Source organism: Leucopleurus acutus (assembly GCF_964270905.1).
Source record: "Leucopleurus acutus genome assembly, chromosome: 3".
NCBI classification, from domain to species: Eukaryota; Metazoa; Chordata; class Mammalia; order Artiodactyla; family Delphinidae; genus Leucopleurus; species Leucopleurus acutus.
Window position 1 is genome coordinate 113834283 of NC_139145.1, and position 16964 is coordinate 113851246.

Consider the following 16964-nt stretch of genomic DNA (forward strand, 5'->3'; position numbering starts at 1 on the left):
TCAAATGATACAGAATTTATGCCAGGGAAAACCTTTCCCTGGAGACTTAGTAATAAGATAAAAGGAAAGGCCAGTTTTCTAAAATACTTTGGACCACCAACCCCTGGATTAGAGAGAAATTAAAGGAGAAATGAAAGTAATCGAGCAGAAAGCAAAGCATTCAATAACTATTTCAAGACTAGCACGCACAAAATAAACACGCTATTTCTTTAAAGTTACTAATGCAGAAATAACTGCAAGAAGAATCACTGCTGAGATTTTAAGAGATGGGAAGGCCCAAGGAGATGGGGCACGCAGCCTCTGAAGAGTGATTGTGGGTTTTTTATCCGGTGAGTTAGGGGATTTGACCAAGAGATGCGTTCAGGATTCTTCCTGTTTTCTTAAGATGCCCAAGAAAACCAGGTTAACTTTCCCAGAGCTCCAAACACAAATCTCTGTTTTAGAGACTCAGAAGTGAAACCAAAGTTACCGAGAAGGTCTTTCAAAAAAGCGATGATTAAAACTCCAGCCACCCTGACCCAAATCCCAGTTTTATATCACGGAAATTTGATCTAGAGGAGAAAAGCCATTTTGAAACATGTGTGTTATCTCAGCAATACCTTGGCAGTTAATAATCTGCCAGAGAGAAACTTTTACTAATGAAGGCATTCACTTTTTTAAATCACCATAACAAGTTCAGAAATTATATGGAGAGCTTGTGATTTGGGGTTTCAACAAGATAATTAAAAACTGGGGCTACAGTGATAGGAGTCTGTACTTAATGTCATAAATGCATAAGAGACTAGAAATGCTATAATATGACTGTTGACTGTCGTGAGCCCTTTGCTGAGGCAGCTGAAATATCACCAGGCTGATTCATGTCCATGGATGTTTTTGAGCAGCAGCTATAAGCAGCCGCTGTGCTGGACAGTAAGGCTGTAAGGATGAGTGCAATGTTGCGTAGCTGGGAGAAGCCGTTTTAAGTGGGGCTATGTATCATTTTGCTTTTGTTGTCTTCCTTTTACTTTTTAAAAATGTGGTGTTTACACATATACAATGGAATATTATTCAGCCATAAAAAGAAACAAAATTGAGTTATTTGTAGTGAGGTGGATGGACCTAGAGTCTGCCATACTGAGTAAACTAAGTCAGAAAGAGAAAAGTAAATACCATATGCTAACACATACATATGGAATCTAAAAAAAAAAAAAAGGTTCTGAAGAACCTAGGGGCAGGATAGGAATAAAAATGCAGACGTAGAGAATGGACTTGAGGACACGGGGAGGGGGAAGTGTAAGCTGGGACAAAGTGAGAGAGTGGCATGGACGTATATAAACTACCAAATGTAAAATAGCTAGCTAGTGGGAAGCAGCTATAGCCCAGGGAGATCAGCTTGTTGCTTTGTGACCACCTAGAGGGGTGGGATAGTGAGGGTGGGAGAGAGACGCAAGAGGGAGGAGACATGGGGATATGTGTATATGTATAGCTGATTCACTTTGTTATAAAGCAGAAACTAAAACACCATTGTAAAGCAATTACACTCCAATAAAGATGTTAGAAAAAAAAGTGGTGTTTAAACCAATATTGTAATTTGTTTGCATTTTACTCTGTTTTTCCTTTTCTTGCATCTTTTCCTTCAGCTAAGAGTTGTGGAAACCAGATCTAATCTTCTAATCAGGATTGTTGTATAGATTTTATTTTTGGTAGCATAAAATTATTGTTTTCATCTCCTAAATTTTGATTCCTTGTTCAGTATTTTTCTCTGGTTTGCCATCCCAAGTTATCCTATTTCATCCTTGTTAATTTTGATCATTCACACAGAACTCCATGTCTCCACTCATGTTGGAAAGTTTTATCCCCCTTCTCTACCCACCTAACTCCACCTACCTTCAAAATGTAGAACAGGGCTTCCCTGGTGGCGCAGTAGTTGAGAGTCCGCCTGCCAATGCAGGAGACACGGGTTTGTGCCCCGGTCCAGTAAGATCCCACATGCCACGGAGCAGCTAGGCCCGTGAGCCATGGCCGCTGAGCCTGTGCGTCCGTAACCTGTGCTCCGCAACGGGAGAGGCCACAACAGTGAGAGGCCAGCGTACCACAAAAAAAAAAAAAAAAAAATTGTAGAACAAATCCTGGCTTACTTATGTTGCCTACCTTGGCTTCCTGGTTATTGTTTCTCATGTCTGTATGTTAATTCCTCAACGAGGCAGGAAGCTCATGAGGGTAGGAACCAGACCTCTACTCTTTCTCCAGAATGTCTAGCAAAATGTTTTGTACATGGTAAAGCTAGAGAGGGTAAAGTTAACATTTATTTAAGTGCCTAGCAATTACCAGGAATTGTTAAATCTGTATATATTCATATAGAAGATTCACTTCACATTGACTATTGATATATTAATAGAGTTTAATTCAGCACTATTCTGGCAGGCCATTTTCTAAATGCCAGCAGGAACAGTTGACTAGATTTGCATTTGGATTTTTAGATTTTTCTCCTTTGTATCTATTATTGCCATGCTAGTTTGATGGAAGAGAATTTTTTAAAGTTCAAAATGAAAATATTTGATTCTTCTTCCTATCAGATCTCTTGGCATAAAACTGAGCAAAATAGTACTAGGTATTAAGAAACTAGATGTAATTATTTAAAACTGAGAAATTTCAGAGCAACATGGATGTGTATTTTGAGAATTGTTTTTCATAAGTTTTAAACTTTCATTAAGCTTCTCAAAAAAGTGAAGTTTTCCTCCTAGTGTTATCCTCACAGACAGCATATCATAAAACTCTGTAAGTTGAACGTATCTTTTGAGAATTTTCATCTAGAGAGGAGGCACTTAAAGCTGTGACCAAGATGCTGAGGATGGTAGGGTCTTGTTTTTCAGGTGGTTGGCAACACGACCTCCGGAAGCTACAGTTACAGCATCCAGAAGAGTCTGGCTTTCGCGTATGTCCCTGTAGAGCTAAGTAAAGTGGGACAACAAGTGGAAGTTGAATTATTAGGCAAAAATTACTCAGCAACCGTCATACAAGAACCCTTGGTGTTGACGGAACCAATCAGAAACAAGCTTCAGAAAAAAGGTGGAAAGGACAAAATTTGAAAAGACTTTGAGAAGGCAACTGAATTATGGTTGCTATGTGATTGTACTGAAAATGATAACTGATTTGCTGGGGAATAGGGGAAACTAAAAATTTATTTCAAAATCATCAGAATCTTAAAACCATTCTCTTGTTTCCTAAGCAATATAGAATAATGGATGAGTGATTTACATTGTTGTTTCAGATGAAGAAATTTGAAGCTAATGTTTTTACTATCCTATATTGTTGTTTACGAAACTCGGCAAAACATTTAAGTGTTTGCTAACATACCATCATTATTACAACTGAAGTAGAAAACATTATATAATTTTAGAAACATTTGTATGTGGTTCTTGTTAGCTGAAAACAAATTATGTTTTGTTGTTTTGTTGTTTTTACAAATTATGTTTTACATAAAGACAAAAGCAGTATTGTTGATGGATTTACTTCATTGAAAAATACTAGTTGAATAAGGGATCATTTTAATTTTTCATAATATATCTAGGAAGAAAATAGTAAAATTTAATATTGGTATATGTAACATTTTTATTCAATTCCTTGAAATATTTACTTTCTTAATGACTTCCCTGAAAGCAGTTTTATGGGATGTCATTGTTGTCCTTTCAAAGGTTGTTTTAGAAGAGAAATTGCAAAAGAGAACAGTCTTCCAAAGGAAACGGTACTTGTAAACCTTCTGAGATGAAGCCGAAACATAAATTGTGCCAGTACAAACACAGTCTGAATACTGAACACCTCTCTTTGGGAAAGAATTAATGCAAGTTGACATCACATTGTGCCATTCTGAATATCATTTCACAAACATTTGACAAAGCAGGTCAAACAAGAGCTTTAAGAGCTGACAGGATTGCCCTTAACATTGTGTACAGCAAGGAAAAAAAGCCATTTAGAAATTATTCTTTGATGTACCTCTTGAAATTATTTGGGTTTAGTTGACAGAATAAATCAAATTTTTCATAAAAGGTAGTTTGTCATTTATCATTTGTTCTACACACACACTTGCTGCCTAGGAAAAGTTCAGTAAATAGGTATTAAAGAAGCTGAATGTGAAGCATAATAAGATTCTATAGTTAGAGTAGATTTTAAAATAATTTCTTAACTTGTAAGTTTTGAAAACATGCCAAATTTACATTTAAATGTTTTATAAAAGTAATCATGTATTAGAACTCTTCAGCATGCCATTCATTTATCTTTGGTATCTCCTCTTACATGAGAAATGAAGGAAATCTTTTTGGTAACAAACATTTGCTAATTATTAAGAATGTTATCCAGACCCTGTCTCCCAGTTCTGGTATAGGGTATAGGTGCTTTTCATTCTCTGCCTCTCTGTAGCCCAATTGTTAATTGTGTTAAAACTAATGAAAGAATTGAGAAAATATAATGCTACATCAGTGGCACAATTTAACAGTTACCTAAGTTGTAACTTTTCAGTAACTAGTTACTGGAAAATTATTTACATAAAATATTATTATAGCAGACTCTAATCAAAGGAACAGTACTCAGAACTTGTGGAGAAGGCAATTGACAATGCAAAAACAAAATCTAAAGAAATGGTCATTTATTTTAAAAAGTGAAATTTTAAAGAATGCCAGGAGAAACAACAAAAGATGCTGATCTTACATTGCTAGAAGAAATCAGTAAAGCAGTATTTGAATGCCTTCATCTTTTTCACCAATAATTGGGCACTTGTTGTAAAGCAATAGATCAAATAACGTCAGAGTTTGTTACCATTCAGCCACTTTCTCTGATTTTTAGCAGATGAAGAAAAACTTCAGAAGTTTTTACTGTATGTAATAGAAATGTATGATGAATTTTCTGATGAAGATATTTTAGTGGGAACTTTTTAACTATAGACATGTTTGAAAGCCACTATAATTGTTCCCAAAGAACCAAAGGCAGTATTGCAATTCCTGGAGTTTGTTGTGAAAGATTTTTATGAATTTCTGCCAAACTTGTCATTATGTTAAAGTCCTTTCCTAGTTGTTTTTACATCTGTTGCTCAGGTAAAAGAAACTTTTGAAATTAAAAGCTTAAAAATGTTCTTCTATCAACTTTGTGCAAAGATAACTGGATAAATCTGCCTATACTGTCTGGTAAATATTAATATGCAAAGAAAACATTCAGTGAAGTCACTGCAAAGCTTAAAAACAGAAAAGGTTTATTATTCACAGGCAACAGACCACTTTATTACAATAGACCAATTTGTGGGTATAAATATTTTCCTTTTTCAAAACTACTTAATATAATTTAAAGATATTAACCCCTTGCTTTTTCATACTATAACATTTATTTTATTTCTATTTTTCTTATTTATTACTGGCATGACTATATATTCAAAGTTAATAGAAACTTGTCACTCTTTGCATTTCTTTTCTGGTTGTTATTATTTCATTTTGCGATTATTACTAAAAATAATTGTGTCATGTAAAAGGGGCAGAGAATCGTTAAAAAATGGTCATCCAGGGTGGCTTCTTCGCTCACAAGTCTGGCATCTCACTAAGGTTGATGGCAACACCTGGGGCTGGCAGGGCATATCTCTCCATGTGGCCTCACTGTGTGACTAACTTGCCAGGTAGTTCAGAGGAGGGAACTTAACATGGAGAACCAGCGAGGGATGCCAGCTGCCAAGCTGACACTAGGACCATACAGGGAGGGGCTGCTAGTGGGAGCAGGAACCATAGAAGAGATATATCCACACCGGTGAAGATGCTGCCCGAAGCAGACAGAAGGGAAGAAACACCCTGGCTTGTTTCTTCCTTCCACCTTCCAGTCTCTCACAAGTGCCTCCCACTGGATGAACCTAGCTGGGAGCCTGGGATATGTAGTTTGTAGGGTTTGGCCCACCTGTGATACAGAGCAGAGAAAAGAAAGATCATGAAATGGATCGCATCGCAAAGGACAATGACTGGCGTACAACACCAGCATTCTGTTCAGCCCTGGCCAAAGGGTCAAGAGGTGCAAACATGGCTACTAGCATGGAAGGAGGTCATGGGATGGGCTAACACATTTAAAAGGGCTACTTACATTATAATTTTTAAAAAGCATGGTGTATGGACTTCCCTGATGGCACAGTGATTAAGAATCCACCTGCCAATGCAGGGGACATGAGTTCGAGCCCTGGTCCGGGAAGATCCCACATGCCGTGGAGCAACTAAGCCCGTGCGCCACAACTACTGAGCCTGCGCTCTAGAGCCCGCGAGCCATAGCTACTGAGCCCACGTGCCACAACTACTGAAGCCTGCACGCCTAGAGCCCGTGCTCTGCAACAAGAGAAGCCACTGCAATGAGAAGCCTGTGCACCGGAATGAAGAGTAGCCCCCGCTTGCCACAACTAGAGAAAGCCTGCACGCAGCAATGAAGACCCAACACAGCCAAAAAAATAAATAAATAATAAATAAATTTTTTTAAAAAGCATGGTGTATTACAATACACAACGTGCTATTATTTAGGTTCAAATTGGAAAAAATGTAAACATTTAAATTGCATTTATATATTATAGACTATCTCTGGAAGAGTAACACTAGTATTTCTGGGGAGGAGTTGAAATTTACTTTTCACTGTATGCGTTTTTAGATTTATTTAAATTATGTACATGTTTCACTTTTTAAAAGACCATATATAGTGCTTTCTTTTCTAGTAAAAGTAGGTTCTTATTTTTTGGTCATATAATGTGACCCTCTATATATTAATATTCACATTGGTTTGAGATATTTAAGGATGGCTGGAAAGAGTTGGCTTAGAACCGCTTAAGAAGTTGGTATACAATGTAAAAAAATTCAATACAGATAAAGTGAATGCAATTCAGTTGTTGTATATAATAAATATTGTGTGAACACTAAGGCTCAGGCTGGGTGAAAGCTGAGGGTAAGGAAAGAAGATACAAGACAAAATGCAATACCAACATCCTGTTTCTTGATCAGGGTGGTGGTTACATGAGTCTGTTCACTTTGTGAGAATTCACTGACCTATGTACACTTCTGTGTACTGTCTTAAGCACACAGAAAATGCTATGTCAAAATCTTTTTTATACAAATGGTACTATTTTCCACTATCTACTCTCATCTAGTTGGTTTTGAGGAGGTAGGAGGTGATAAGCAACGGGCAAGATGAGGGGGTCAAAGGAGTTTCGAGTTGGCCATAGCTGTTTTTAGCCAGACTCTCAATTTCAGAAATAGGGAGAATTTTCAGAGCTAAAAGAAATCTTTCTTCTTTTTTTAAATTGATCCTTTTCCTCTCAATACACACACGTACACTAACACACAAAACAAAACAAACAATAAACTGAAGGTGCTTCTTAGAGAAAATTACCTTCCTATGTGCTTGGAGACTTGATGATTCTTAATGCCTTGGCAGTAGTTAGCACTGATAGCAGTTAATGCATATAACTGATGCATGTAACTACTGCCAACTTATACACTCATCTCTAAGTCCAGTATGTGACCTTACAAGCCTTTAAGAAGACTCTCACCCCCTCACTTAGATATGGTAGAAACAAACCCATCCCAGATCAATTTTCAAAATGAAATATATTTTGAAACTAATTTAATAGCTGACATCTAAAATAACAAAGTATGGCTATTCTTTCTGATATTCAAGTCTATCTCCTTCTGGACTATTCAAGGTAGTATGGGGCAATGAGTAACACCAACCACAATTAACCACATTTCTTAGTAAACTTTAGTTTTTCTCTCTGAAGAAAGACCTCTTGCCATTCTTATCTCTACCCCAACGGTTAAACCTTTAGAGATAACATATTTAAAATGTTTAGCCTTTGTATACAAAGTTTATCATATTCAAAGGCACTGAAACCAAACAGGTTGAGACAAGCATTGAAACACAGGTATCATGACTTCTGAGCATAGCTTATAGCCAGTTAGCACCATGACAAGAACCTGAGTCTCTGCAAACCAGAGAAATAAAGAAGTACAACAAAAGCATCTATGATTTTCTCAGTGTATGGCCTTTGGGCTTTACAACCATGTTCACTGGGGGATATTTATTCTTAGCACTCTGTTCTAACTTAAAGTGCATTTTACTTTTTGTTTAAATGTAAATTATGTTATTACAAAATTGTTAATAATAATACTATTAGAAACAGATAACATATGCTCAGAGTTTAAAATTTAGGTGTAAGGGATATATTGTGAAAGTCAGTTTCTCTCCTATCCCTGTCTGCAGTCAATCAGCCTATCCAAAGACAACCAACGTTATCATTTCTTCTGTATCCTTCTTGAGATTCTCTGTAAGTATGTAAGCATTTCTCTCTCTCAGTATACGAATATATGTGTGTATATGTACATACATATGTATATATACACACATTTATGCATGTCATTTTAAACAAATGAAAACATACCAAGCATAATGTTCTTTGCCTAACTTAAAAAAATTAACAATATATCTTGAAGATTATTCCATATCATCCTTTTAAAACAATTATTTTGACCAGGCCCCACTATTTACCTTTTTCTAATAAAAAAATAAGGCCAAAATGAATATCTTGATGCATATGATGTTTCTGACACTGAGTACATCTGAAGGATAAGTTCCTACAACTGGAACTGCAGGATTAAACTGTATGTGTGTTCTGGTAGACATGCAGAATTCTTCCCCATAGAGGTTGTGCCACATTTCACTTGTGGTTAGTGTATGAGGGCTTACTTGACCCAAACAGTAAGTTCTCACGAGTGTCAGTGGTATGTTATTGAAGTTGCAACCTGTATTTCTCACTTGAGTGACGTTAACATGTGTTTTTTTATATATATATATATATATATATATATATATATATATATATATTTTTTTTTTTTTTTTTTTGGCGGTATGCCAGCCTCTCACTGTCATGGCCTCTCCCATTGTGGAGCACAGGCTCCGGACACGCAGGCCCAGCGGCCATGGCTCATGGGCCCAGCTGCTCTGCGGCATGTGGGATCCTCCCAGACCGGGGCACAAACCCGCGTCCCCTGCATCGGCAGGTGGACTCTCAACCACTGCGCCACCAGGGAAGCCCTGTGTTCATATATTTAATAACCACTTATATTTCCTTTTCTGTAAATGATTATGTTCCTATATTTTGCCTATTTAAAAGGGATTGTTGGTCTTTTTCTTACTGATTTTTAGGAGTTAAGAGATTTTTAACTGTAGATTAAATGGGTTTTGTGTGTGTTAGAATGCAAATCAGGTGTTTCTAATGTCTTTTCTATGTAAAACATATATCCCAAGTTCCAAGCACCCCACCTACCAAATAATTAACTTTAATACCAACTTGTGAGTTGTGAGCTGCCTTTCTTTCAGTCCTAATTTTTGCATTTTCAAACTGATTGGAATGCTTTTTATTTTATTTTATATTATTTTATGTGATTATATACTGGGAAAACCCTAAAAAAAATCAATGATTAAACTAAAACAATAAAATAATTATTTGGCAGAATATAAATTACCAAACAGAAATCAGTAGCCATCATGTCCACAAAAAATAACCAGTTAAAAGATAGAGAAAAAGGTAAAGAAAGCCCCATTTCAGTAGCAACAGAGAAGATAAAATACTTAGGAATAAATTTAACAAGAAAAGTACAGGGGGAGACCTTCAAGATGGCAGAGGAATAAGACGTGGAGATCGCCTTCCTCCCCAAAAATACATCAGAAATACATCTACGTGTGGAACAACTCCTACAGAACACCTACTAAACACTGGCAGAAAACGTCAGACTTCCCAAAAGATATATGTTTTTTTCTATTTTCACTTTTTGTGAGTGTGTATGTGTATGCTTCTTTGTGTGATTTTGTCTGTATAGCTTTGCTTTTACCATTTGTCCTACGGTTCTGTCTGTCTGTTTTTGTTTTTGTTTTTAAATACAGTTCTTAGCACTTGTTTTCATTGGTGGATTTGTTTTTTGGTTTGGTTACTCTCTTCTTTCTTTCTTTTTTTTATTACTTTTTAATTTTTTAATTTTTAATAAAATTATTTTATTTTAATAACTTTATTTCTTTTTATGTTCTTTCTTTCTTTCCCCCTTTTCTTCTGAGCCGTGTGGCTGACAGGGTCTTGGTGCTCTGGCCGGGTGTCAGGCCTATGCCTCTGAGGTGGGAGAGCTGAGTTCAGGACATTGATCCACTAGAAACCTCCCAGCTCCATGTAATATCAAATGGCGAAAGCTCTCCCAGAGATTTCCATCTCAACACTAAGACCGAGCTCCACTCAACAACCAGCAAGCTACAGTGCTGAACACCCTATGCCAAACAACTAGCAAGACAGGAACACAACACCACCCATTAGCAGAGAGGCTGCCTAAAATCATAATAAGGTCACAAACACCACAAAACACAGCACTGGACGTGGTCCTGCCCACCAGAAAGACAAGATCCAGCCTCATCCACCAGAACACAGGAACTAGTCCCTTCCACCAGGAAGCCTACACAACCCACTGAACCAACCTTAGCCACTGGGGACAGACACCAAAAACAACGGGAACTACAAACCTGCAGCCTGCAAAAAGGAGACCCCAACCACAGTAAGTTAAGCAAAATGAGAATACAGAGAAACACACAGCAGATGAAGGAGCAAGGTAAAAACCCACCAGACCAAACAAATGAAGAGGAAATAGGCAGTCTACCTGAAAAAGAATTCAGAGTAATGACAGTAAAGATGAGCCAAAATCTTGGAAATAGAATGGAGAAAATACAAGAAACGTTTAACACGGACTAAGAAGAACTAAAGAGCAAACAAATAATGATGAACAACACAATAAATGAAATTAAAAATTCTCTAGAAGGAATCAATAGCAGAGTAACTGAGGCAGAAGAACGGATAAGTGACCTGGAAAATAAAATAGTAGAAATAACTACTGCAGAGCACCATAAAGAAAAAAGAATGAAAAGAATTAAGTACAGTCTTAGAGACCTCTGGGACAACATTAAATGTACCAACGTTCGAATTATAGGGGTCCCAGAAGAAGAGAAAAGGAAAGGGACAGAAAATATTTGAAGAGATTATAGTTGAAAATTTCCCTTATATGGGAAAGGAAATAGTCAATCAAGTCCAGGAAACACAGAGAGTCCCATACAGTATAAATCCAAGAAGAAACACACCAAGACACATATAAATCAAACTATCAAAAATTAAATACAAAAAAAATTAAAAGCAGCAAGGGAAAAACAACAAATAATATACAAGGGAATCCCCATAAGGTTAACAGCTGATCTTTCAGCAGAAACTCTGCAAGCCAGAAGGGAGGGGCAAGACATATTTAAAGTGATGAAAGGGAAAAACCTACAATGAAGATTACTCTACCCAGCAAGGATCTCATTCAGATTCAGTGGAGAAATTAAAACCTTTACAGACAAGCGAAAGCTAAGAGAAATCAGCACCACCAAACCAGCTTTACAACAAAGCCTAAAGGAACTTCTCTAGGCAGGAAACACAAGAGAAGGAAAAGACCTACAATAACAAATCCCAAACAATTAAGAAAATGGTAACAGGAACATACATATTGACAGTTACCTTAAATGTAAATGGATTTAAGCTCCAACCAAAAGACATAGACTGGCCCAATGGATACAAAAACAAGACCCATATATATGCTGTCTACAAGAGACCCACTTCAGACTTGGGACACATACAGACTGAAAGTGAGGGGATGGAAAAAGATATTCCATGCAAATGGAAATCAAAAAAAGCTGGAGTAGCAATTCTCATATCAGACAAAATAGACTTTAAAATAAAGACTATTACAAGAGACAAAGAAGGACACTACATAATGATCAAGGGATCAATCCAAGAGCAAGATAGCAATTGTAAATATTTATGCACCCAACACAGGAGCACCTCAATACATAAGGCAAATGCTAACAACTTTAATAGGGGAAATTGACAGTGACACAATAATAGCAGGGGACTTTAACACCCCACTTTCACGAATAGACAGATTATCCAAAACGAAAATAAATAAGGAAACACAAGCTTTAAATGATACATTAAACAAAATGGACTTAATTGATATTCATAGGACATTCCATCCAAAAACAACAGAATACACTTTCTTCTCAAATGCTTATGGAACATTCCCAGGATAGATCATATCTTGGGTCACAAATAAAGCCTTGGTAAATTTAAGAAAATTGGAATTGTATCAAGTATCTTTTCTGACCACAATGCTATGAGACTACATATCAGTTACAGGAAAAAAAATCTGTAAAAAATACAAACACATGGAGGCTAAACAATACACTACTTAATAACCAAGAGATCACTGAAGAAATCAAAGAGGAAGTCAAAAAATACCTAGAAACAAATGACAATGAAAACACAGCAACCCAAAACCTATGGGATGCGGTAAAAGCAGTTCTAAGAGAGAAGTTTATAGCAATACAATCCTACCTCACGAAACAAGAAATATCTCAAATAAACAACCTAACCTTACAACCTAAAGCTATTAGAGAAAGAAGAACAAAAATCCCCCAAAGTTAGCAGAAGGAAAGAAATCATAAAATTCAGATCAGAAATAAATGAAGAACAAATGAAGGAAACAATAGCAAAGATCAATCAAATTAAAATCTGGTTCTTTGAGAAGATAAACAAAATTGATAAACCATTAGCCAGACTCATCAAGAAAAAAAGTGAGAAGACTCAAATCAATAGAATTAGAAATGAAAAAGGAGAAGTAACAACTGACACTGCAGAAATACAAAGGATCATGAGAGATTCCTACAAGCAGCTATATACCAATAAATTGGACAACCTGGAAGAAAAATGGACAAATTCTTAGAAAAGCACAACCTTCCAAGACTGAACCAGGAAGAGATAGAAAATATAAACAGACCAATCACAAGCTTTGAAATTGAGGCTGTGATTAAAAATCTTCCAACAAACAGAAGCCCAGGACCAGATGGCTTCACAGGCAAATTCTATCAAACATTTAGAGAAGAGCTAAAAACTATCCTTCTCAAACTCTTTCAAAATATAGCAGAGGGAGGAACACTCCCAAACACATTCCACGAAGCCACCATCACCCTGATACCAAAACCAGACAAAGATGTCACAAAGAAAGAAAACTACAGCCAATATCACTGATGAACATAGATGCAAAAATCCTAAACAAAACACTAGCAAACAGAATCCTACAGGACATTAAAAGGATCATACACCATGATCAAGTGGGGTTTATCCCAGGAATGCAAGGATTCTTCAATATATGCAAATCAATCAATGTGATAAACCATATTAACAAATTGAAGGAGAAAAACCGTATGATCAGCTCAATAGATGCAGAAAAAGCTTTCAAAAAAATTCAACACCCATTTATGATAAAAACTCTCCAGAAAGTAGGCATAGAGGGAACTTACCTCAACATAATGAAGGCCATATATGACAAACCCACAGCCAACATCATTCTCAATGGTGAAAAACTGAAACCATTTCCGCTAAGATCAGGAACAGGGCAAGGTTGTCCACTCTGCCCACTATTATTCAACATAGTTTCGGAAGTCCTAGCCACAGCAATCAGAGAAGAAAAAGAAATAAAAGGAATACAAATTGGAAAAGAAGAAGTAAAACTGTCACTGTTTGCAGATGACATGATACTGTACATAGAGAATCCTAAAGATGCCACCAGAAAACTACTAGAGCTAATCAATGAATTTGGTAAAGTTGCCGGATGCAAAATTAATGCACAGAAATCTCTTGCATTCCTATACACTAATGATGAAAAATCTGAAAGAGAAATTAAGGAAACACTCCCATTTACCATTGCAACAAAAAGAATAAAATACCTAGGAATAAACCTACCTAGGGAGACAAAACACCTGTATGCAGAAAACTATAAGACACTGATGAAAGAAATTAAAGATGATACCAACAGATGGATACACCATGTTCTTGGAGTGGAAGAATCAATATTGTGAAAATGACTATACTACCCAGAGCAATCTACAGATTCAATGCAATCCCTGTCAAATTACCAATGGTCTTTTTTACAGAACTAGAACAAAAAATCTTAAAATTTGTATGGAGACACAAAAGACCCCGAATAGCCAAAGCAGTCTTGAGGGAAAAAAACAGAGCTGGAGGAATCAGACTCCCTGACTTCAGAGTATAATATAAATCTACACTAATCAAGACAATATGGTACTGGCACAAAAACAGAAACAGAGATCAATGGAACAAGATAGAAAGCCCAGATATAAACCCACACACCTATGGTCAACTAATCTATGACAAAGGAGGTAAGGATATACAATGGAGAAAAGATAGTCTCTTCAGTAAGTGGTGCTGGGAAAACTGGAAAGCTACATGTAAAAGAATGAAATTAGAACACTCCCTAATACCATACACAAAAATAAACTCAAAATGGATTAGAGACCTAAATGTAAGACCAGACACTATAAAATTCTTAGAGGAAAATATAGGAAGAACACTCTTTGACATAAATCACCACAAGATGTTTTTTGATCCACCTCCTAGAGTAATGGAAATAAAAACAAACAAATGGGACCTAATGAAACTTCAAAGCTTTTGCACAGCAAAGGAAACCATAAACAAGACGAAAAGACAACCCTCAGAATGGGAGAAAATATTTGCAAATGAATCAATGGACAAAGGATTAATCTACAAAATATACAAACAGCTCATGCAGCTCAATATGAAAAAAACAAACAACCAAATCCAAAAATGGGCAGAAGACCTAAATAGACATTTCTCTAAAGAAGACACACAGATGGCCAAAGGCACATGAAAAGCTGCTCGACATCACTCATTATTAGAGAAATGCAAATCAAAACTACAATGAGGTACCACCTAACACCAGTTAGATGGGCATCATTAGGAAATCTATAAACAACAAATGCTAGAGAGGGTGTGGAGAAAAGGGAACCCTCTTGCACTCTTTGTGGGAATGTAAATTGATACAGCCATTATGGAGAACAGTATGGAGGTTCCTTAAAAAACTAAAAATAGAATTACCATATGATCCAGCAATCGCGCTACTGGGCATATACCCAGAGAAAACCACAATTCAAACAGACACATGCACCCCAATGTTCATTGCAGCACTATTTACAATAGCCAGGTCATGGAAGCAACCTAAATGCCCATCGATAGACGAATGGATAAAGAAGATGTGGTACATATACACAATGGAATATTAGTCAGCCATAAAAAGGAACGAAATTGGGTCATTTGTTGAGACGTGGATGGATCTACAGACTGTCATACAGAGTGATGTAATTCAGAAAGAGAAAAACAAATATTGTATATTAACGCATATATGTGGAACCTAGAAAAATGGTACAGATGAACTGGTTTGCAGGGCAGCAATTGAGACACAGGTGTAGAGAACAAACATATGGACACCAAGGGGGGAAAGCCGAAGGGGGTGGTGGTGGTGGTGTGATGAATTGGGCGATTAGGATTGACATGTATACACTGATGTGTATAAAATTGATGACTAATAAGAACCTGCTGTAAAAATAAATAAATAAAATTCAAAAATTCAAGAAAAAATAATCTGCCGTTTTTTTCCTCTTCTCCAAAGACACAAGATAATTATGATTGTGGGTTTTAAAAGTTCTAATAATTAAAAAGAAAACTCTGTACTTTAAAAAAATAAACAATAAATGCTGGAGAGGGTGTGGAGAAAAGGGAACCCTCTTGCACTGTTGGTGGGAATGTAAATTGATACAGCCACTATGGAGAACAGTATGGAAGTTCCTTAAAAAACTAAAAATAGAACTACCATATGACCCAGAAATCCCACTACTGGACATATACCCTAAGAAAACCATAATTCAAAAAAAGTCATGTACCACTTTGTTCATTGCAGCTCTATTTACAATAGCCAGGACATGGTAGCAACCTAAGTGTCCATCGACAGATGAATGGATAAAGAAGATGTGATATATATATATACAATGGAACATTACTCAGCCATAAAAAGGAACAAAATTGAGTTATTTGTAGTGAAGTGGATGGACCTAGAGACTGTCATACAGAGTGAAGTAAGACAGAAAGAGAAAAATAAATACCGTATGCTAACATATATATATGGAATTTTAAAAAAATGGTTCTGAAGAACCTAGGGGCAGGACAGGAATAAACACGCAGACGTAGAGAATGGACTTGAGGACACGGGAAGGGGGAAGTGTAAGCTGGGACAAAGTGAGAGAGTGGCATGGACATATATAAACTACCAAATGTAAAATAGATAGCTACTAGGAAGCCGCATAGGACAGGGAGATCAGCTTGTTGCTTTGTGTCCACCTAGAGTAGTGGGATAGGGAGGGTGGGAGGGAGACGCAAGAGGGAGGAGATATGGGGATATATATATATGTGTAGCTGGTTCACTTTGTTATAAAGCAGAAACTAATACACCATTGTAAAGCAATTATACTCCAATAAAGATATTTTTTTTAAAAAAGTATAAAACTGATATGAGGAAAAATTTAAAACACTTCTAAAAAACACAAAAGTAGACCTTAATAAATGAAAGATACCCTTTCATTTTAGATATGGAACTTCATATCATAAAGATTTCAGTTGTCCCTTATAAATTTAATGTTTATAAATTTAATGCAATTAAAGTTTATAAATTTAATAAATAAATAAATTTAATGCAAATAAAGTTTACAAATTTAATGCAATTCCAATAAAAATACCAATAAACATTTTTGTGGAACTGGACATGTTTATATTAAAGTTTATATTAAAACATGCAGGAATAGTTAGGAAAATATTAAAAATTAAAAGCTCTGAGGAGTCACTGTCCCTATCACTCATTAAAACACTGTAAAGCCTCTGTAACTGAAATGGTGTGGTACTGAGTCCATGAGTCAACAGGTAGGCCAGTGCAATAGAATAGAATAAAGAGCCCAGAAATAGACCCAAGTATATATGGAAATTAAGCATATGA

The 16964-nt window shown here is 36.3% G+C and overlaps 1 protein-coding gene across 2 annotated transcripts in view; it reads left to right on the forward strand.

Annotated features, from left to right (window-relative positions):
- DMGDH (dimethylglycine dehydrogenase) overlaps positions 1 to 4025 on the forward strand; it is a 61342-nt gene extending 57317 nt beyond the window's left edge. The window contains exon 16 of one of the 2 annotated variants that reach the window (XM_082835516.1): positions 2838 to 4025. In XM_082835516.1, the coding sequence (XP_082691642.1) occupies positions 2838 to 3068 (231 nt within the window). In that variant the 3' untranslated portion in view covers positions 3069 to 4025. The remainder of the gene's footprint in view (positions 1 to 2837) is intronic. The other variant, XM_082835517.1, reaches the window with a different exon arrangement.
- Positions 4026 to 16964: the final 12939 nt, after the last annotated feature.